At 35.8% G+C, this 22,855-nt stretch overlaps 1 protein-coding gene across 2 annotated transcripts in view; it reads right to left on the bottom strand.

The window, feature by feature from the left end:
* The window catches only part of ARHGEF28 (Rho guanine nucleotide exchange factor 28), a 147,956-nt gene that overhangs the window by 86,436 nt on the left and 38,665 nt on the right, over positions 1-22,855 (bottom strand). Inside the window, exons 3-7 of one of the 2 annotated variants that reach the window (XM_026670627.2) lie at positions 20,802-20,943; positions 18,869-19,162; positions 8,109-8,292; positions 6,185-6,365; positions 417-489 (exon numbers count right to left, since the gene is read on the bottom strand). In XM_026670627.2, coding sequence (XP_026526412.2) covers positions 417-489; positions 6,185-6,365; positions 8,109-8,292; positions 18,869-19,162; positions 20,802-20,943 — 874 coding nt within the window. Of the gene's footprint in view, positions 1-416; positions 490-630; positions 755-6,184; positions 6,366-8,108; positions 8,293-18,868; positions 19,163-20,801; positions 20,944-22,855 lie in introns of those variants that run through there. The other variant, XM_087958267.1, reaches the window with a different exon arrangement.

Genomic DNA, 22,855 nt, shown 5'->3' with positions numbered 1-22,855 from the left:
CATCACTGGCTCATGTCCACCATATTGAGAAAACATCCATTTTTGCCCTTGTAGGGAACAGAGAGCTCAACTGATACCTGCAATATGCCCCATTAAATCTATAATCAGACATATTTTCAACACTGCTACTGAAGCTAAAGCCATTGCTACTTTTTTCTCAGTTAGACTACAGCCTCTAAAATTCTTCCAAATGTATGATTTTTAATTAAATACTTTGGAATTATATTTATTATTGCTGTATTTAAAATAGATTATAATATTTAGCTTCTCTTTGTTTTGTCTCATAATTCTGCAGATATTGATTAAAAAGAAACTGTGCCTTGGCATACAAAAGAAAGATGAAAGCCTTTTGACGTATTTTACACATACAATATAATGGGTTGTAAATAATTTCATACAATAGAGAATGAAAATACCTTCTTTAGATGTTATAGAGTTGCAAGGCATCTGCATTCCTCCCAATGTTTCAGCTTGCTTTGGAGTAAGATTCTTTAAAAAAATAATAATAATAAATTAGTTTAATTAGTATGTTCATTGTGTTATTGTTATTTTATATTTTTCATATAGGATGCACAACACAAATTCACAGAGTAATGTATCCACAGAGTACTCTAATGTAATGCAATATACTTGTCAGATTTCCAAGTGATGAAATCCATTTGAAAAGAAAAGAACAAAGTCCATCTTCCAAGACAAATTCTTCTATTTAGGAAAGCATCAAATTGGCAAAGTCCAGGGTAATTCCGGATCTGACACAACCCGGAATTACCCCATAATATTAAAAGTTAGAAACACCCCCCAAAAAAAATCACATTCTCAAATAGAAGTAATTCAACATTGCTTGATGCCATAAATCTCCACCTCAAGGCCCCCAAGCATAGACAGCTCGTTTCCCATGGGAAGGAGAATCACCTAGCCAAAACAATTCTCTTTATCTCTACTTTATCCTCTTTATCCTACCCTCTTAGTAATGTGGCAAGACTGAAACCCTTCCCCCCATGACTGCCACAGACAAAGTAAGAAAAAGAATATATACTAAGCCTAACTAAAATAGCTACACATATGTCAATTTCAGGCTTGATAATACTTAGATTTCAGCAAGGCATTCAACAAAGTAGATCACAACCTACTTTTTCGTAAGCTAGAAAAAAGTGGGATTTATAGCACCAACACCAGGTGGATTCGCAACTGGCTGATAAACCATACTCAACGATAGTCCTTAATGAGTCTAAGTCTAAATGGAGGGAAGTAAGCAGTAGGGTGTCACAAGGTTCCACCTTAGGCCCAGGACTCTTCAATATCTTCATTAATGACATAGATGAGGGAATAGAAGGGGAACTTACCAAATTTGCAGATGATACTAAACTAGTAGGAATAGCTAACACCCAAGAAGATAGGCTCAAGATCCAGATGGATCTTGACAGACTAGAACACTGGGCTGTATCTAACAAAATGAAATTCAATGTGGAGAAAAGTAAAGTCCTACACTTAGGCAAGAAAAACCAAAAGTACGCATATAGACTGGATGAAATCAGGCTTAATAGCAGTAACTATGAGAGGGATGTTGGAGTCTTTGTGGACAACTGGCTAATATGAAGCAGCAGTGTGCAGCAGCAGCCAAAAAAGCTAATGCAATCCTAAATTGCATTAACAGAGGGATACAATCAAGATCCAGTGAGGTACTAACACCACTCTATAAAGCTTTTGTCAGACCATACCTAGAGTACTTCATCCTGTAAAAAGATGTTGAGACTCTAGAAAAAGTACAGAGAAGAGCAACCAGGATGATTAGGGAACTGGAGATTAAAACATATGAAGAATGGTAACAGGAACAGGACATGGCTAGTCTAGTGAAGAGGAGGACCTTGAGACACATGATAGCAGCCTTCCAATATTTGAGGGGCTGCCACAGAGAGGAAGGGGTCAAGCTATTTGCTAAAGTACCCAAAGGCCAGACAAGAAATAATGGATGGAAACTGAACAAGGAGAGATTCAACCTAGAAATAAATGAGAAATTTTCTGACAGTGAGAAAAATAAATCAATGGAACAGTTTGTCCTCGGAAGTTGTGGGAGCGCCATCACTTGAGACTTTCAAGAAGAGTTTGGGCTCCCTGTCAGAAATGGTGTAGGGTCTCCTGCTTGGGCAGGGGTTGGACTAGATGGCCTACAAGGTCCCTTCCAACTCTGATTATCTGTTTAATCTGTAACCTGCCCGAATTTGTTACTGACCAGATGTCCTCAGCCTGCAGCAGTCAGCACAGCCAGCAAAGCAAATCACTAGCAACAGAGTGTTAGGAATTGATGTCCAAATACATTTGGGATATATCTGGAAGGAATACTATTCCAACATGCTACATATGTTAGATCATAGCTTGAAGCTAAGTAAACCTAAGTTAAGCCAGTGCCTATATTCAATTATTGACCTGAAAAAGAAAAAGAGTTTACTATTGTTATTTATTTATTAATCAAATTTGTATAGCCACACATCTCACCAAAGGTGACTGGACAATGGACAACAAATGAGAAAACCATATATAAAAATACTATTTATAAAAAAACATAAAAAATCATATTAATAACATTATAAAAGCAGATACAAATCCTAGGTGAAGAGGGAAAATAAATAGGCAGCTCAGAAATGGAGCCACCTAAGCATTGTCTCCAGTTCCCTTGGAGCCCCAGGCCTGATAAGACAACCAGGTATTGAGGACCTTCCTCAGGATGTCCCCTATCCAGATATGGATAGGTATAGCAAAGGACAAAATGAGTTGATGATTCGTGGCCTTATCACCTCATACTTAGATTTCTGCAATCAATTCTATTTGAAGTAGAAGTGAAGATCATTTACAGACTATAGTTGGTCAACCTATCTTGTGGACCTTGTACGGGTCACCAATAAAGTGGTAGTTTTGATATATAAACGTATACAAGATTGGCAAAAGTTTCAGGACTCCCTAATTAGACTCAACTCATCTGAAAAGATCCTCCCAAGAGAAACTGCTCAAGTGAGAGTGATGAAGCCAGAAAACTATCAAACACTCTGGAACAGCTTCCTTCCAAAAGCTAGGTTGACATCCTCAGTGAAGGCCTTCCAGAGATTGTGAAGACTAAAACTGTTCAAATTTGGTATGCATTCTGTGTATTGGTTATATCTGTTATATTGGTTATCATATTGGTATTGTGAATTATGGCGATTTTGTTTTATTGGACATTGTACTTACTGAGGTTTACACAGTTGATGATTTGACAGCATAGCAAGTTTGATTAATAAATAAAAATAAAGCTTCAAGTTCACTATTGTAGAGGAATGACACTGTCAAATAAGAAAGGAATCAACACTTGCACTAACAATAAATGGTGTCAATGTAGATTATTTCTAGGGAACAAAAGGCTGAGATAGGGACTCAGCCTGAACTGATATTCTGTAGCTTGCTCTCAACCAAGAAGATCCAACAGGTAAAAGAAGCAGGTGCTGAGGATTAGCAATTTGGGTCAGCCCTCTTCTCAGGCTCCAAGTTGTTTTGGCTGCTGGTGTGAATCTTGCTGATAGGAGGGTGACAATGGGCTGGTTCTTCTGGCATCATGGAAAGCCCCTGGTCATATAAGATTCTCCTTACTAAGCCAACATCAGCACCAGAAACTAGTTTATGCCAGTATGAAGAAAAGCTGCAGAGCAAGTTCTTCCCACATAATTATGAGTTTCTTGGATTAAACCAGCAGCAAAGAATTAATTCAGGTTCTCTGCAATGTCCTCAGCTTCCCTACTGGCACAACTATAGCTTCCTTCTCTGTACAGCTCTACTGCCTCCCTAGCCGATTTCCTGCATCTGAAGTATTTAAAGCTTTTAATTGTTATTCTTGATCTTAAGATTTTAGCAATACAATCCTCAGATTTATTTCTGGCATCCCTCATTGTCTATACTTCTAAAAATTCCTTCACTCACTCATGGGCATGTTCTTGGGTCTGTTAGTACTTTTCTGATAAGTAGTACAGTAGACATTTTGGCTGGACTTTCATTATTGTGCTTGTCATATTCTGCTGGTAAATTCTAGGTTTATTCATAATAGAAGCATGCTCGTCTGCAATCTGGTAGTGAATGAGGAGGTGGACCTGGCAGGTTTTACTGTGACCCAATTAAGCAAAACAGTGATATTGCTGACTTTGTCCATTTCTCAGCCCTTCAAGATAGGCCAGGTTAGGAAATGAAGGAAAGATTTTAGAAATGCTACTTTAGGTAGCATATATCTAAATATAGGTATATGCTATATAATATATATAAGGTATAACAAACTTTTGAAAGCCTGTTAGTTTTCCTCTAATCCCTCATATACCAAACAGAATCAAGATGAAATTATTTTGATTTTTTTCTCCTGTTTTCTTCTTTCCCAGGACTGAGTTATTGTTTATTTTCTCTTAATGGTTCTTGTTTTCCTTCATCAAGGTAATCACCATGCTTCTCTTCACTGGTTGGATTTCATCTCCCCAAACTCAAGGACAGGCAGTGATCTTACTGCTCCTTTCATCCTGTGGATTCCAAGCATTCTGCTATGACCCCTGCCATTTGTGAGCTAGGCACATGACTATTATGGAATTACACGGAATCCATATCTTGGCTATTATATGGGATTGCAGGGATGCAACAACAAAAGTTGGGATGCCAGCAACAGCCTACTTCAGGAAGGAGATGATGTGAACAAGTCTTAAGAAAGCTATGCTGCACATTTTTCTTTAAAAAGGCCCTCTCTGGATCCAGCAGTGTACTGTCCAACTTTTATGATGGGGATTCAGCTGCAGAGAATTCTAGAGGAAGTATGTTATCTGACACTTTTCAGTCAGGTTGCTACCTTCAAATTCAGGGTGTATATGAATTATACCTCTTTGTTAAAAGTAGAACATCATTTATTCAGTCTATGAGAATTACTAGAAATCAAGTATTTCTAAAAGAGATTGTTCCTGGATGCCTTGCTGATTTCACTCTCCATTTCAAGGCAAAATCTTCAACTTCTTTTTATAATTTATATTAGTCTTATTCAGTGCCTTTCTCATATATAGCAGCATTGTCCCGAATAACATTATATCCTATATAAGCAATTTGTGTTCAAAGTTTATTACATTTCTGTAATTCTTATTCTTAAGTGATGATTCATCTTGAATTTTCAAGCATATATTACCTTTCCCCCAAGAACAATTTAATTTTCAGCAGGTTACATTAATCTTTTGCAGCTATATAAGGTTTGTTTATAATCTGTCTTCCAAATTCTGTTCAACCTCTGTACTATTTGTCTGCCCAGGACATCCTGTTTATTCTATGGACTATGCACTCCTTCAGACATTTCCTTCTAATTTTGTACTGCAAAGGCCTTATTGCTGAATCATACATAAAATAGCTTATTTCTTTCTTCAAATGTACATAACTTAAGTGATTGTTATCTATAAGTGACAAGGGTTGCTTTTCTTGAACATATATACAACTTATATGTATGTACAAAGTACAATACATGCAGCAATTAATTAGAATGTGGTTTTTCACAATTTCCACATCACTTTTCATAAAAGTTTAATAAAAACTAGCTTCATAAAAATCATTTGAATTTTTATGCATGTTTCTTAATATAGCATTTTTGTAATCATGCACTTTTGCAAATGGCTGCTTCTAATACGATGCATTTTTGCACATTATTTTCAACATTTTTCTATACATTATTGAGCATGTTATTTCACTGTTCAAGCTTAACAATCATATTGTAACTTTTAAAATATAAAAATATCAAGGGGTAATTACATTTCCATCAGATTCTGTTTTGGAAATTACAATTTAGCATCTTTGAATTTAAATGTGAAATGTTACAGTTCTTGGTTTAGTAACCGAAGTGATTTCCCTGATTTCACTATATTTTCTAGACATTTCAGGATAATTAAATTTAGATACCAGACTTCACATACACTTTTGACTAGACTACACTGTTTCAATTAAACCATGTAAATTCTAGATCACAATCCTGATTTTACAATAAAATTATTTGTATTTAAGGCATCATAGTATTCTTTTTTCCCATCCTTTTTCCTATTAGCAAGACCAGTTGACAATTTAAAAATGATCAATGACTCTATTCAAATGTGAACAGCATTTTTCTTAAACTGAAAACAAAATAATGTTTCATTATATTACATTTGGCACTTACCTTTTGTATAAAAGTTCTATCCCAGAAGTATTTCCTAAAGAGCTGTACATCAGATTCTAACGAATGGTCTGTTGTGTGATTAAATGTCAGCAACAAAGTCCCTGATGAATAAGCAAATTGAAGGACAGCATTTTCATCAAGTTCCACTTTAGAAATCTCAAAAGGATGGATGATCTGCCTTCTGAAACAACACATTCATGAGATTAGAGTAAAAGTGTCAGGACAAGTGAAACATGGAACATAAACCTATACAAAGTCCCTCTCTCACTGCATTCCATAATTTCAGACTCCAATCTGACTAATTCCAAAGATTTCATGGAAAAAATATTATGGAATGCTCAGGCTAAACAAAGTTTTTTTCTGAAGAACTTTGCCCATGAATCAACAATTCCAACTTGGAAGAATTCTGATGAAAAAAAGAAGTACAGCTGATATTTTTTTCGATGACTTTTTAAAAAAATGCAGACTATTTAATCACAAATTAGATTCAATAGACAAACCAGCAGCATACCAGCTCATAAGCATACCACAATATAAAATAGTCTCTAGAGAGTGCTGTATTGTTTGAATGTTCCAAAAAAGTGAGACATTCATAGTAAGGGTGATAACAAAGAATGCATAAATTCATACAAACTAAAGCTAAAAACAAAGCTAAAAACAAAACAGCAGTGTAAATTTGAAGAAGGGGGGAGTAACGGGGTTTTTTTTCTTGCTCATTTTCTCTCTGTGTCCTATTTAATACTATCATGACTGGATAATGAGAATGGGTGCATTTGGACAAGACAACTGTCAGAATCCTGGCTCCGAACTACCCTCTTTGTTCATTTTAAGATTCTCTTACCCATATGTGGTACAGTGGCCTTGTGCACAACAAACCAAAACCCCAATAAATATCCCAAAAAGGGCTATTTCCCTTTATAAATCACAAATCTCCTTGCTTACTTGTTTCAGTTTGCATAGAACATTCATGGCAACTTTAAAATACAGTTCAGACAACTTGGCTGTTGCTAAGTCAATTGTAGGGAGGATCTCCAGGGCAGGTCTGTGGTACAATAGATGGTGCCAGCCAAGTTGTCTAATCAGCAACAACATATTGCTTCAGAACTTCAGCAGGAAATGAACTCCTGAACAGCTTAAAATCTGTTCTATTTCACTGCAGCTTTGTGAGTGGGGTGCTTGATTGTATGTGCATGGCAGACAGAAATCTATATGTAGTTGAAAAGCAAGTCAGGTAAGGAGAAGGAAAAATAATGGTAATAACTAAGTTGTTGAGGAACACAAATGACAGAATACTGCTGTTTTGCTGTAAGAGTGTATTCTAACCTCTTATAAACTAGCACCTTTTGAGAAGCTAAATTAAAAAAAGGGCAAAAGATACAACTACCAAATCCAGTGAATACATGTCTACATTAGAGAGAGAGAAATTCTGGATATTTCCTAAATACTTTGGATATTCCCTAAGAACATATAAACAGATGCCGTTTTTGGTTGCCCACCCTTCTAATAAGTTTTTAGATGCAGCTGGATTTTTCTTCTACTGTATTCTATTTACTCATTATTTACAGAATTATTATCTACCCATAAATCTTAAGAATAAGCACATAAAACTTTAAGTAAACCAAATATGAGATTATAATCTTTAACAAGACATAAACTAGTAAATTATATTGTATTCCCATTAAGCAGTATTTTCTAGTCTTGACAATTTTCAGATAGATTTCAACTCCCAGAATTCTAAGCAATGGACTTGCTTGCTGGGAAATTTTGGGTACTAAAGGCCAAGCAGCAACTGCAAAGGTTGAAAAACCCTATTTGCATTTAAACATCTGCAATAGAATATTCACTGAATTTAAGAGAGGTACAAACAAAAGTAGTCATTGAATTTCTTTCTTCCCATTTTTTCATATCAAGCCATACTACTTACTTGGAAAACATTTCCACAAGACTGAAATGTCCATTCTGTAAGGCCAAGTCCAATGGTGTCAATCCTTCTTCGTTAAGTAAAGTGACTGCAACTGTTCCACCTGGTTGGAATAACAGGAACTGCGAAAGTTGAACCAGACCCAATCTCATTGCAAGATGGAGAAGTGTTTCTTTGCATTTAGATTCTAAAATAAAAACATATACAGGTTTTGCGTTAAAAATCAGCAATCCTATTCTTCTGGACTATAAGCATCTTTTAATATAACAATGCAACTTGATTATCAACACAGATTAGTAAAAAGAAAGGTTATATCAATAGAATCCCTATAGCAATCCCTGCTACATATTTTAATTATGTATCATTAGTTATAACTGTTTTTAATTTATTTTTGTTTGTCACACAGTCACTTATTGAAAGAAGGAAGGAAGGAAGGAAGGAAGGAAGGAAGGAAGGAAGGAAGGAAGGAAGGAAGGAAGGAAGGAAGGAAGGAAGGCTTGAGATCATATTTGGGAAAAAGGAATTATTTAATTTATTTCTTCAATTTTTCAATGGATACAAGCATGTTTCAATTTCTGTTGAATTATAACAATGCAGTCTTTAAGCTAATTGACCCAGCACAAATTTCATTAGCAGAATAGAACATAAGCCTCATGTTCCTCAGCAGGCTACAAATCTGCTTGAGGATTTGGGAATACTTCAGAACAATGTGGATTTGGGGTTTTCTCTGCAGGAGACCCTTCCACTGTACCAAACAAACAGTTTGGACCTGATAACTGATTTAGTTGGCAACGGTATAAAATGGTTTGCCCCTGCCTTTCTGAAGATTTATTTTAGACTAATTATCTAGCCTGTGATTTCCTGGTGATCTCTTTTCCAAACATTAACCAAGTCTAACTCTGCTAAGCTTTTAAGATTAGCCAAAACAAGCTATACTTTGCCAATGAACAGAAAATTGTAATATTAAAATTCAGATGTTGGTATACTCTTATTTATTTTCTATTTCAAAAACTGTCACATACATCTGAGAGAGTCAAAAGGTATGAGCAGCCATGATTAAAGGCCTGCATGGGAAATTCAGTGAACTATGTCCCCTCCCCGCCCCTCATTCAATCAGAAGATCGAACCACTAAGTGTTTTTCATTCTACCAGGTCCTGGACAAATGAAACTTTTATTTGTGCCTTATCAGCTTAGGTGAGAAGGAAAGCATCCAGTAATGTTATGGACCAAGTAGCACATTCAATATGTTTTCCACACAAATATGCCTAGATATATGCACAGAATGAATCTGGCTATGTATTCTCCCATGTACGGTTATTGTAATCCATATCCTACATCCATATCCCATATCCCTATTTTGAAATCTCTCCCTGTACACCCTCCAATCACAATACCATAATGTAAACAGTAGAATGGATGATTATGACTACAGCATATGACTTTGTGTTCTTTTTGACAAACTAAGGGTAGAAAATGATGCATTAAGATTCTGCAAAGCAAAATGCATCTCTTTTTCCACTTCAAAGACCAAAGTTGCCAAAACCACAAACATGAGATGGACAAAATGACTATTTTGTTATTCTGTTACTGGACATACTTCCTATAACTCTTGGAAGTCAAAATAATCCCCAGCCTAAAAACAGATTGCCTTATCCTGTTTTCATTTATTCTCTATTCAGTCTTATACTTGCACACGCTAAGTGAACATTGGAAACATACATCTTTCTTGGGAGAAATTTCTTTCTCACAGGAATATTAATGAAAATTACAAAACATCTGCTCCTGCTACTTCTTTTCCAGTTAAAGATATTCTTCTACACTCCTCCTCTGGACTCTTCAGCCATGTTCAGTATGGTAAACCTGTGCCTGCTTCTAAAACATTTTGTTATGTTATTCTCCTAATATAATGAATTCAGCTTCTTTTTCTTAAAAACTTGCTCTTTCTCATTTTGTTATTTCCCCCCACCCACCCACCCCTCTGCAGGGTTTCTGTAATCTCTTCCTGGTGGTCTCTTCTGGAAGGTCTATTCACCTTTCTCAGTTCTGTCCTCTTTTATTCTATTCCTCCATCACCACAAAAACAGAAGCTCTCAACTAATTAGCAGCTCAACTTTGGGATCAAGCCATTTAATTGCATTTAAAACAGCCCAACCACTTTAAAGGCCTGAGAAGATGAAAAATATTCATATTGCTGAATCTGCATGCAAGCTTGAACATAGAATGAAACAGCATAATCTTCACAGTCTACCCTCATGATTGACAGTAGAATCAAACATAGCATACATCATGGACATTATTTCAGTTAGTGAAGGTAAATGAAAGTGAATTGGAAATTAAGCCAACTCCAAAGCCTACCAGCATACGTTTAAGCAAAGCATTCCCCTATGAGACCATCCTATAATAAAGATGCCCAGAATCAATACAGAGTCTATGAGAAAAGACCAGTAAGAACTCCCTCAATATTTATTTGGCTGTTTCCTACAGTGATAGCCTGCACCTTTGTTTTAAGCAGTGCAAAACTACTTACTCTCAGTTGCCATTTGCCACCCAAACAGCAATCCTGTAAAATAGGCTAAATTAAAAAAGGGAGCAGCCTAAAGTCATTCAGCGGGACATAACTGTCTATACAGGTCTAACACAATAAATATGTTTTATGACTAACATAAAAGCAAATGAAAAATGAAAATGAAAGTACAGAATAACATTTATGTTTGTTCTCCCATGACTTTAATTAACAATCTGGGCTTCCATAAAGACAAAGACAGCAACACATTTTATATTACAACCAGGCATTTCCTCAGCCAATATAAACAAATGCAGACAGTAATGAGACTGTACATATGTTCCCTTCTGATGATGTAGTTGGAAAATCAGAAGTCAACTTCCAAAACAGGAGGAAATTTTTGTACACTGACCTCAGGAACAACATAATAAGCCTAAATATTTGCTCACATGAATAGCATATGCTAAGATTAGTTCAAAAGTTGATATTACCAATGTAGTCTGGGAAAATGAAAAGCAAAATTAATTGTGATCCATAATGAATTTTCTAAATATCTGCCGTGTCACTGATTGAGAGTATGCTAAGAGAGACAGAGCCTCTTGAAAGTGTATGAATGAATAGACAAGAGAAGATTCTATGGACACTTTATAGTAATGTGAACCTCTCTTCCTTGTCATCATATGAGAACAATACATATCTGCTTTGGAGACCCTTCTCGATCAATAAAGGCTCTGCATGCAGATCGAAAAAATCAGGAGACTGGAATCTCATGGAGAGGTTCATGGTTGAGGAACTCTCCACTGCAGAGATTTACGTCTTGCTCTTGAAGGAAAAGAGAAAAGAATGCAACTAGCACCAGGACTGAATATGACCAGAAGTCTTGACCTTGGAATAAAAGGAACTAAACTGAAAGCCTGAATATTTGTCCTTTTCCTTCCAGCCCTGGAACAACGATTCCATGTTGCAAAGGGCAAAAAACACCTCAATACCGCCAAAACTCCTTTCCCTAATTTTCATGCCAACTTTCAAGAAATAAGCTGGAATAAACATGAGCAGTAGTGTTATGTTTATCTTAGAAGGGTCACGGACTTCAGTTGGACTTCTTACAGAAAAAGCATGCACAGATTGTTTATGTTTACTGAATCCAGACAGTTACTCTGTCTCTAGTCAAATGTGTGTTTTTGTGCATCTGTGTAATGTAGGATAGGAGTTTGTGAGAGAAAATAGATATATGCAAATAGATCAACCAATGCCAACCATCTTAAATCAGTGAGCATTATTTCATATAACACTCATTTCATGTCTTTGCTTGGGCTCTAACCTTTTTTTCGATCATGGGTTCTGGCCACTGCAAATATCTACAACCTATAAAGGTTGTTTCTTATGAACATACTTATTGGGAAAGCTTCAGGTTTCAGTGGGAGTTAGTAACTATAAGAAAGTAAGGTAAGAAATCTGGAAAATGTGTTGTATGCATTTTACCCCTTTTGTTGTTATCTTCTTTCTAAAAGATCTGCTTTCCATCCAGATTTATCTTTCTTTTAGTTTACTACTAATATAATCCAATGGATGCAGCCAATAAGACTTCTATATACTAACCTCTTCCAATGTACTTCAAGTTCATAATATAAATAGATGAAAAGCCTGCTGTTTCAGCAAAATGTAACCCATTCTCAAATTTACACCATCAGAACAAAGAACATTTGTTCTAATTCAATGGATGATTAAAACAAAATGAGACATGAGTAGAAAGTTCACATTAAGAAGCTAGAAAATTCATTTGAGTACTGAAAGATTCCCAGTTTTAAAGAACTAGTTTCCATCAAGCTGTCTCTTGAAAAATCAGCAGTCAAGTTATTTAAAAGGGCTGGAAATGTTGCAAGCCAAGTTATAGCCAGTATTCTAGAGCTTGATTTGTATCAGTTCTCTAGTTTGTAGTCAAAATATAATGTTTAAGGGATAATAGCAGATAAAACCAGTCTGTTTAATCTATTACATGAATATTCCTATTCTTTCTTGCACCTGAATCCTTTCCTTGCTTAAAATTATTTAAAACAAAACAAATATTTATCCTAACAGAAGTGACTAAGTTGTCCCTGAATAATAAAGTTCATTTATTTTCAGGAAGGAAGTAGAAAATATTAGCTGTGTCTTGAAGGGAAGACTTGGCATCAGAACAGGCTTACAGTTTTCAGTTGTTTCAGGCTTAATCTTCTTTTACACTTTTAATGTGTTGACAAGCTTTCAAACCCAATATTTTTTTCCCTGAAAATCAGTTGAAGATTCTAATACTGCAGGTAATTTCCTACCTTGAGCAACCCTGAAAGCCAAGGTTGTGCTTGAAAACTGATCACACCCTGCTATCTGCCACCAACTTTTTTTTTGTTCTTAGCAAACAAGTTCTGTATATGCTTTTACCATGAATCAAACCACAACTGTGCACACTGGCAGAAACCCATATTTTGAAAAGTTTGTGATAAGATTCAAGTACCGTTTATTGTTTGCTGATTTATTTAAAACAAGCTGAACTGCAAGGGGACAAAACATCTAAGAACAAGTGTTATGGCACCTGTACAATGAAAGTTTATTAATGCTGATAGAAGAAAACATAAAACTGATGACTCACACGTCATAATAGAGTGTCTATCAATAGAATATTGATCGACTTCTATCAATAAATGAATATTTTTTGCTACTAGGTGTCTCAAAGTAATTTAAGCTGAAAGAAACTCATCAATAACCTTAAATTGCAGGAACTATTGAAGCATAGTCTTTAGTGAAGCTATCATCTAGTACTGAGGTGTGATGAATGACTAGATAAATTAAGATTCAGATGTCTTAGTTTTGAACACAGGCAGATTACTTCCTCTCTAAACCTGTATTTAAAGTTTAGAAAATATATTCTAAAAAAGAATATAAGGCCACATATAACAATCAATCACAAAAATTAAACTGTGGCAGAAAACAATACATAACTGCAATATCATACATAGTCTGTCAACATTCCAGCAAACCTCCATTCCAATCAGCAACTCCGAGACAAGCATCATCTCAAAAGTACCTTTATTAGAATAGCACCTGGCACATCTGAGAAATCTCATAACTAAATTCCCCGGAACTTTCCACAATGTCCCAATCTACAATCCATCCCCTTTACCCTCATCATCACATCACATGAACCAATCCCAAAGTAAGTTCCTTTTTATTCCTGCACCACACTTCATGACCTTGAACTAACAGAAGAATTCTATTTTGTCTACTTAGAGCTACACAATTGAAATCACCCCCCTCCCACTTTCTCAAGCTATGTGGCAGTGTTGAAAGCTGACATAGCCAACATAGTCAACAGTAGAACAGATGCCTTTCAAGCAAAACACTTTTCTCTGAAAAGAGAAAATTTCTCTTTTCCTAACTGACAAAGCACTGTGTGATTTTTAGGATGACTTCTAATCACTGAATGCTCTCACATTACTTGCTTATCACACACCAATACTAGGGATCCTCAACCCCCTACTGGTTGGTCATGGTCTATTAAGAATTGGACCACGTGAGTGCATGGCTGGAGTGTGTGCACATGTGTGCACCAGCCCGCCCCTCATGTGGCCCAGTTCCCCTCCCCCCATCCTAGCCTGGCTGCCAAGCCACAAAGGTTGGGGACCACTGCCGTAGACTTTCTTGTGCCCTGTGAATGCCTTTTTATTCTCCTAAGCATTTAAAAATAATTTTAATATGTCACAAATTTGCCCTCTTTTACTGTTAAGATTTTTTTTTTCTGCCTATGTGCGACTTTATGTTGTCACTTGTTTGTTTGTCAGATTGAATTGTCACCTTTCCTCCAGGAATTCAAAGCAACAAACAAACACGCACACAGCAGTTTTCTCCACATTCCCCACATAGGTTATTTAGGCTGTTAAGTGATGTCTTAAGTTATCCAGTGAGCTTCATTGGTTTAGGAGAGAGTAGGCCTCCTAGTCCAAGACCACAACCACTAGACTATACTGGCTCTGCTGCTTCTGTTTGTTGTTATTGTTTCTTTTGTTTTGTTTTCAGTGATAGAGCTATTTATAGTTGGACTGTATTATTGTACTGATTTACACATCACCCAGACAACTGTTCTTATCAGAGTGTTTAAGAACGCAACACAATGTGCTAAATGCAGCCCAATGATAGTCTTGTTTGTGTTTCGTTTGATAAGCAATGCAGTGCATTGGAAAAATGGGACTCAAGGTTTTGTTAACATTAAAACAACATAGAGCTAATGTAATGTTCATTGCAGAAAAGCAGAATCCTATGACAAATATATTGGGCAATAAGTCACTATTAATCCACTTTGAGGAAATCTTTACCCTGCATTAATAAAAACAGGAAATAATTCCAATTTCTGAAAGAAACTTAAATAAGTTTCCTTCTTGAAGTTTTAATTAAAGTCTAGAATTAATGCTAACAAACATTAGAGCTTGGTAAAAATCGAATTTCATAATAAAATAATTCCTAGAAAGCATTATTCAACATCTGAAATTGAAGAGTTAATTGAACTTAATTGAATTGAATTGCTAAGTAGTTACAGTCAGCCAAATAAGCTTAACATAGAGCCATCTGATGTTGGCAGGGTTAATATGAGGAATCTGCCAAAGGCACAGGGGCTCAGAAAGGCCCCTCATGAATTGTGCGAGCCCTTCTGCCATTAGGACCTTTCACCCAGGGCCAGATGGGATGCTACGGTCTCAGCTGCTCTTTGTTCTTACTCCTGGCAATCTCTCATTTCCTTGCAACCATTAGCAGGCTTATCTCAGAAGAATGGGGAAAAAGTACCTCTGCTGGAAACAAGTCTTTAAATTCATTCTTTGGCAGATACATATTTTGTTTTTCATTGGTTCTTGAATTATGGGGAATCTAGCACCATGGCTGGCCACAGAACAACAGAACCAAATATAGCATGATTTTCACAATACTACCAATGGTAACTAACATTACCGATATTAAGTAAATCACATCTGCAAAAAGCAAGGAGAACTTGAATGATTGATAATAGCAGCAATCAGTGTGCCACTGCCTGATGGGTAGGGAAATTGGCACCAAGGCAAATAGTCTTTTTTTTTTTAAGGTCAGGTTTGACTTCTGATGATTTAATGGACATGTAGTTTTTTGGAGAACCAATACAAAGTTAGATTTTCCATTGATATCCTCCATGATGTTTGGGAGGGGGTTCTTTTTCCCAGTAGGTTTAAGTTTTTCAAAGTAAAAAATAAAAAAATGAACAAAAAATGATGACGAAGAAAGAAAAAAGTAGAGGAGATAATAAAAAATAAGAAACAGTGCTGCAGTAAAATAAAAATGTATATAAAAAGAACAAAGATACAGAAAAAAGAATAGCTTATGACTCTATTTTCAGCAGATGAAAATGAAACAAGTTTCCCCAGCCCCCTGCTTGGCACTTTCAATAGGAGCAAGTAAGTGGATTGTGGAGATTTCTTTTGTGATCTGCCTATCATAAGGTCTAAATCCGCAGATGGCCTTTATGACTCTATCCAAATCTTATACTTAATTAGGATAGATATTTCAGGGATCCCAATTTAGATCACAGTTGAAATTTCTAAGTGGCTTGCTTGCCTGCTCCTGTGGCAGGAAGAATCCAGCTATAACTAAGCTTTTTTGCAGTTCATCTCAAAAATCCGGATCTACCAAGAAATATAAACCCTTCCTATTTATTTATTAAATTTATTTGCTGCCCATCTCAAAGTATTAGTGAAATTATAATATTCTGCTGTAAAGGCTATTTCTTCACATAGATGTACTAATACTGTTTTTCCTACATTTCAATTTTAGTGTATGCAGAATAGGTGGCAGCAGCTTTTTCCCATAAGCATGCTGAATTTTGTTTCTTTGAACTTTGTTTCCCGTACACACCTTGGACTGACTACCCAAAAGGAATGAAAGGAATCATAATCTTAGTTTTGCTCTTTATAAATATTTTTTTATCAAAATAGGAGATGGGTATCTAACACAGCACACTTTCCTAACCAGCCAAATGTCTGAAGCACCATGGCATCAAGGAATCCATCAGTTAAGTCCCCATGTTTCATTCTGTTCCACTGCCCACATGATTACTCAGGCTTAGTTACAAGACAGAACAGAATGAAAAGTATAACATGCCTTAACTTTATTGCAAAATTTGTAATATGAAGTAATTTAGCACTGAACTGAGGGAGGCAACCCTAAGAGAATAAAACGTAACTAACTTTAGGTTATTTAAGAAATAGTCGGGTTACTTAAATTGCACTTAACAGATAATCAGAGTTGGAAGAGACCTTGTAGGTCATCTAGTCCAACCCCCTGCCCAAGCGGGAGACCCTACACAATTTCTGACAAATGACAGTCCAATCTCTTCTTGAAAGTCTCACGTGATGGCACTCCCACAACTTCCGAGGGCAAGCTGTTCCATTGGTTGATTGTTCTCACTGTCAGAAATTTCTTCATGTTAACACTACCAAAACTCTAGAGCATCTGGGATGGTCCTGAGATGCTTGAATTTCAGTGTTCAACAACTCCATAGATTGCATAGATTATGCTATCTGCAGAACATAAAAGTAACAGTCTAATATATATGAAGGGAACCCATTGGCAAAGGTTGTTTTCTGCCTTTGGCCTTTATCAATGTTTGTCACAAAACTAATTAGGAATTTCTCCAGATTTCTGCCAGTTTTATCTCATAGCATTCCTGATTTGCAAACCAATTGAAAGAAAGCATTGTAACATAGTCTTGCAGTTTGGGAAGATGGGGAGGTAAAGAGCCATATTATTCATCACATTATACTGTGTAACAATAAGTGTTTTATAATCCTAATATAATTATGTCCTATATGAAACTCTTTAGGAGAAAAAAAATAACTGGAACTAAATAAACTGGATTTTACTTTCTTACAAAGACCAGACCCAATTATGGACCCTTATGAGAATGGAAGTGCTTTCTTAGCCCAATTTCACTAGCAGCTATCACTTTAGAAGAAATCCAGCTTTGAGAAATGTCTTGGCATGAAACTTAAAGTCAAACTTCAGAAAGTCATATATAAGATCTCTTTGTGTATTCTTTATGATTATGCATAATTACTTTGTGAATTGCATATCTCAAAGTTCCCAAAAGAACATTTGTAACTATTAAAGAATTAGACTAGAACTGAGATCTGAGACAACTCCACTGTCAATCATGGAAATCACTGGCTGACTTTGGGCCAGTCACTCTCTCCCAGCCTTACCTGCCTCACAGGGAGACAGACGTTCTATGTACCGGTATATTGTTTTGAGTTCTGGATGAAAGGCAGGATAAACATTTAAAAACAAATATATAAATAAGATAAAATCTACTTTTGCTAAACAATTCCCATGCACAAGCAAAACCCAGGTTTTCAATGGAATTCAAAATCCAAATATAACCACTTATATTTTTAACCATAATGATGGTGTTATTAAACACAAATCATACCCAATAAAGGTTAAATAAATCAATGGCAAAACATTAACAGTTGTAATAAATAAGCTGTTGGTTACCAAAATTCCTGCACTACAGCATTCTTTTCACCACTTCAATGAAAAGGATGTCTCCTTTTGTTTATATAACAAGAACATGTTATTACATAACAGTTTTAAATTAGAAAAAAATGTTCATCTGCTAGTAATCAAAGTGAAAACTTCATATTGGTGCCACATTAATCTTGTTAGCAAACTTTGAATTATCAACAGTTGCTGACAAGCATAATTCATGAACTGAATTAGATGTACCAAGGAAACAACTTTTTTAACAAATCTGGTTGCTTTGTAATGTTCCTACCTCATTGGCTTTTTTATATATTAACAGTAATAGGATACAAACCACTTTATAATATTCTGTTTAATTTCTGGTGCCTAATTTAATTTTACAATTTAAATTTAATTTCCGTTGTACTAGTTGTCTTTGATCTTTATGCTGGTAATATATACAAAATAATAAGAATCAGAATACATGAGAAAAGAATAAGCAAAGTAAAAGAGTGATACAGCAACAAAGATATAGTAGAACCAAGGAGGCACAGCTTCAAGTCCACCCCCAATCATGGATAATTTTGGTACAGATTTTATGTACTACCTCACAATTTTATTGTGATGGGAGAAAATGGGAGGAAGGAGTGTTGCATATTCAACTTCAAGCTGTTGGATAAAAGGCAGGATATAATTCTAAATTCATTGCTATAAAATTAATTAATTAATTAATTAAGAATTACTTACCATCTTCTGTACTATTCCCAACAATATTCCAGGAAGATGGAATCTCTTCACAGGCCATGGCTAGCATAACATCATGATCCATTGACTGCAAATCTCTCTCGATCAAATCAAACTGACTGAGAAGGGTGTGATGACTGGAGGGAGTGAGACAGTTGGCCTGACTCACCAAGAAACAGGCTAATTCACAAGCAATGTCATGCTTGAAGGTAATACATGAGGAACCCAGAATCACAAATTCACTTTCCTTTCCATACATAACCACAAAGACAGAAACATCTTCTTGTTCTCTATGAGCTGAAAAAGTATAATAATTAAGTGTTATATAGTCAATACATGCCTCTACAAAAATATATTTTATTGCCATTTCTTAAAGTATGAGAAACTGGAATTAAAGTCAGATTCCATTCTCATATACTATATGTGCAGGGGGGAAATAAACAACTGATAGTATTCACCATGTACTACATACACATGTATACACTTAACTGAAAATACAGTATATTGACCATGCATAGAAATATTAGAAATAACAGAAAGATTGATATATTTTTCAATTTTCAGTTGCCTTATTTACATTGCTCCTTTTTATTCGGTGCAATTTGTACCGTCCACTTGTATTGGGATGCAAGTGTTACTAATATCCAGCCAGAACACCAACTAGTCCAGGCAGAAAAACATGCCAGAAGAATTCCTAGCCACATTATGTTGGCTGGGAATTCTGGAATTTATGGTTAAAACACACATAGAGTTGCCCCATCAGCGAAGATGGTGTTTATTAATATAAACAAAAAGGTTTGCATTACGTGAGCTTTAAAGTTGATCACCCAACATGACACAGCAAGACTGACTGGCCATGCAAATAGTACTATAATTACTTCTGCATTCATCAATATTTGATTCTAGCCTGTCAAGGGTAGAGGATTCTCCCAATATCTACTTGATTACAGGTAGTCCTCACTTAACAACTGTTCAAAGTTACCTCAAAAAGCTACTTTTGTCCTGCCCTCAAAGATATGACTGTTGCACCCCTCCTCAGTGTGATCACATGATTGCATTTCAAATGCTTTGGCAATCAGTTCACCTTTATGACCAGTTACAATATTACGCAGTCATGGAACAATTCTCAATTTTTTTGCCAGTTTCCAGCATTTTTACTAGTTTCTTGCAAAGAACGCCCATTCAGAGGAGTGGATTTGCTTAATGGTTTACTTAACAGTCACATGACTCATGTAATGTTGTATAATCAGTTGTGAAATAGAATCAGGTCATGGCAACTTGTTTAGTGACCACAACAACCTATGACCAAAATTTTTGGTCCAGTTGCAGTTGCTAAGGCATGATAATGGTGCTGAAAGGACAGCATTTAAAAATGGGAAGGGAAAGCAACTTATCAAGGCACCTGATAACTGCAGAATCCAGATCGGTCTACAATCTGAAGAAGATAAAAAATAGCTTGGATATTGCATGAGAACAAGATAGGGATTGCCTATGTCTATCTAACCATAGTTAACAAATAGTTAACAAAAAGCTGTAAAAACTAGCAAAGTCATGCTTTTATAAGGCTTTAGATTGGAATGTATACTGTAAATAAAAGGTTTTCATTCCTGATTCTTTAAACTAATAAATAATGCTTGGACTTCGAGAAGGAGAAATTAAGCTATGTGGAAAATGCAGTGTCTCCCAAGAAAAGGTTAGACATTTTGGGCAACTCAACCACCACTGGTTGCTATGCTTAGTCAGTTATCTGGAAACAGACTTTACGTCTTAGCCCAGCAACTGTACACAAGAGACAAAAACTCTCTTCCTGTTGTTTGGATTCCATTGTGATAACAATTAAATAATCAAAATTCAATAATTAATAGCCCTTCCAACACAGTTTAAAATGCTGCAATAAGAAGACAAATGGACAATGTAGCAGAGCTACATCACTCACCTGGAATGATAGATTCAAGAGTGTTTTCAGTAACTTGCTTGGCAAAAACCACATGTTTCTGTATTGATCCTTTGTAAACAAAGTAAAATTCAGCCTCCTCTAGAAGAACGTTGTCAAACTTTCCATATATAATGGTTTGCCCCTAGAAAGTGGACATATTTTTAATGCTATGTCACATAAGAGAAACATTTCTAATTACAGAGAGCTGGCAATGTAGACTGGGCATATTCTACAAAATTTAACATGGTTAAAGTTTTTACACTGTATTCAGTGAGGTGGAAAATGTTTACTTGTAGATGGGTTGTAATAAACGTTTTTCAGTTCAAAGCGGGATTTACAAAACTATAAACAAATCACACTTTTTCTGAGCAACTGAAATTAACAAACCAAAAACAACCCCATTATATAACTCTAAAGGGAGTTTTCAAAAGAATGAAATATACAAGAGAGCAATAACAAAAAATCAGATCTGTTTTGGCGAGGAAGTGTAGATGGAGCTGTGTTTCCCTAAAATAAGAATTGCATACTTGTTGCTACTGTTATTTTTAATAATGTAGTTTTAACAATAGTCAATAAAATTGTCCTCATCTGACAGTAGCAACTTGTTAACAAGTAAAATAACAAAAACAAATACTTTAAAATATCTTTTTTAACACAGAGGCCTTCAAAAGTCTTTACTCCTCAGAGAAAACTATTTGGAGCAAAATGCCACAATGGACAGAGCCAGATATTCTCTCGTCTTCACTAAAATCCCCTCAATAACAGTATATATTTTCTTACTCACACATTTAAGAATACTAAGAGAAAATGTATTGAATTCAGGTTCAGCTATGACTGAATTCATACAATTTACTAAGGCAAAACCAAACTAATAACTTTTGATGGTGTAAACCTTAATGGCTGGCATCAATGAAGCAGGGATGAGCTCTGGGCTGGATGTCGGTGGCCTCCTTTTCTTTTGTTTTAAAACAAGAAAACTAGACCACTGCTACCCAGTCTCATCACTGCTTCAAATAACATCTGGACTTACAGTGTGAAAACATGCATGCATGTATATGTATGTAACCAAAGGATATGTATGAATCAGTGGGCATGCATTAAGAGATTCCATCACACGCTAACATACATATATACATACATACATATCATTTGATATGGTTTGAAAAGCAGAGCCACCAACAACTCTCTGGAGCACCTAAAATTAGAGTGTATGCCATATATTCCTACTATTTTTTTAAATGTAAATTAATTTAAACAGGACTTGAGGATTGTTTGTTGAAGTAAAGAGAAAATATAGCATTTAAACATTAAGTAAACACCAAGTAGAATGTATCTTTTTATGTATAAATTACTAAGTTCAGAGTATACACAAAAACAAATCTCCAGAGTCCCCCATCTCCAGATAACTATACAAGAGTACCAACATTATATTGTTTTTCTAATCTCTGCAAGTGCCAATCAATCAAATGTAGGCAGGACTCCTTCTGGTCGTGTCATCCCAGGTTTTCTTTAATTAAAACATTATTGAAGAGTACAGCCACAGTTTTTTGGACTATGATGGACAATGGATAAGTCTGACAAATGGATATGATGGACAATGGATAAGTCTGACACCTTGGCATCAAAGCATAAGGCTCCATCATTCTACAGGCAACACCCAGGGCTAGCTTTACTTTTGATGCAAACTTGGTCTTGCTTATTTGCTATCTGGGTGTGATGGGCAAACAGGATACAAAAGAACTAACTGATAATGAGTCAGATGAAACTTAGGAAATGATGACTGGCAAACATTATGAACAGGAATTATTATCACCAACAGGTTACTCTGAGCTTGTCAATCAGAAGGTTGGCAGTTCAGTGGTTCGAATCCCTAGTGCCGTGTAACGGAATGAGCTTCTGTTACTTGTCCTAGCTTCTGCCAACCTAGCAGCTCGAAAACACGTAAAAAATGAAAATAGAAAAAAATAGGGACCACTTTGGTGGGAAGGTAACAGTGCTCTGTGCACCTTCAGTGTTTAGTCATGCCAGCTACATGACCATGGAGACGTCTTCAG

This window comes from Notechis scutatus, chromosome 2, assembly GCF_049901735.1.
Source record: "Notechis scutatus isolate UNSWTSFEM ecotype Mainland chromosome 2, rNotScu1.2, whole genome shotgun sequence".
NCBI classification, from domain to species: domain Eukaryota; kingdom Metazoa; phylum Chordata; class Lepidosauria; order Squamata; family Elapidae; genus Notechis; species Notechis scutatus.
Note: the sequence above shows the minus strand (reverse complement) of the source record. Positions and strands in the feature narration are given on the sequence as shown.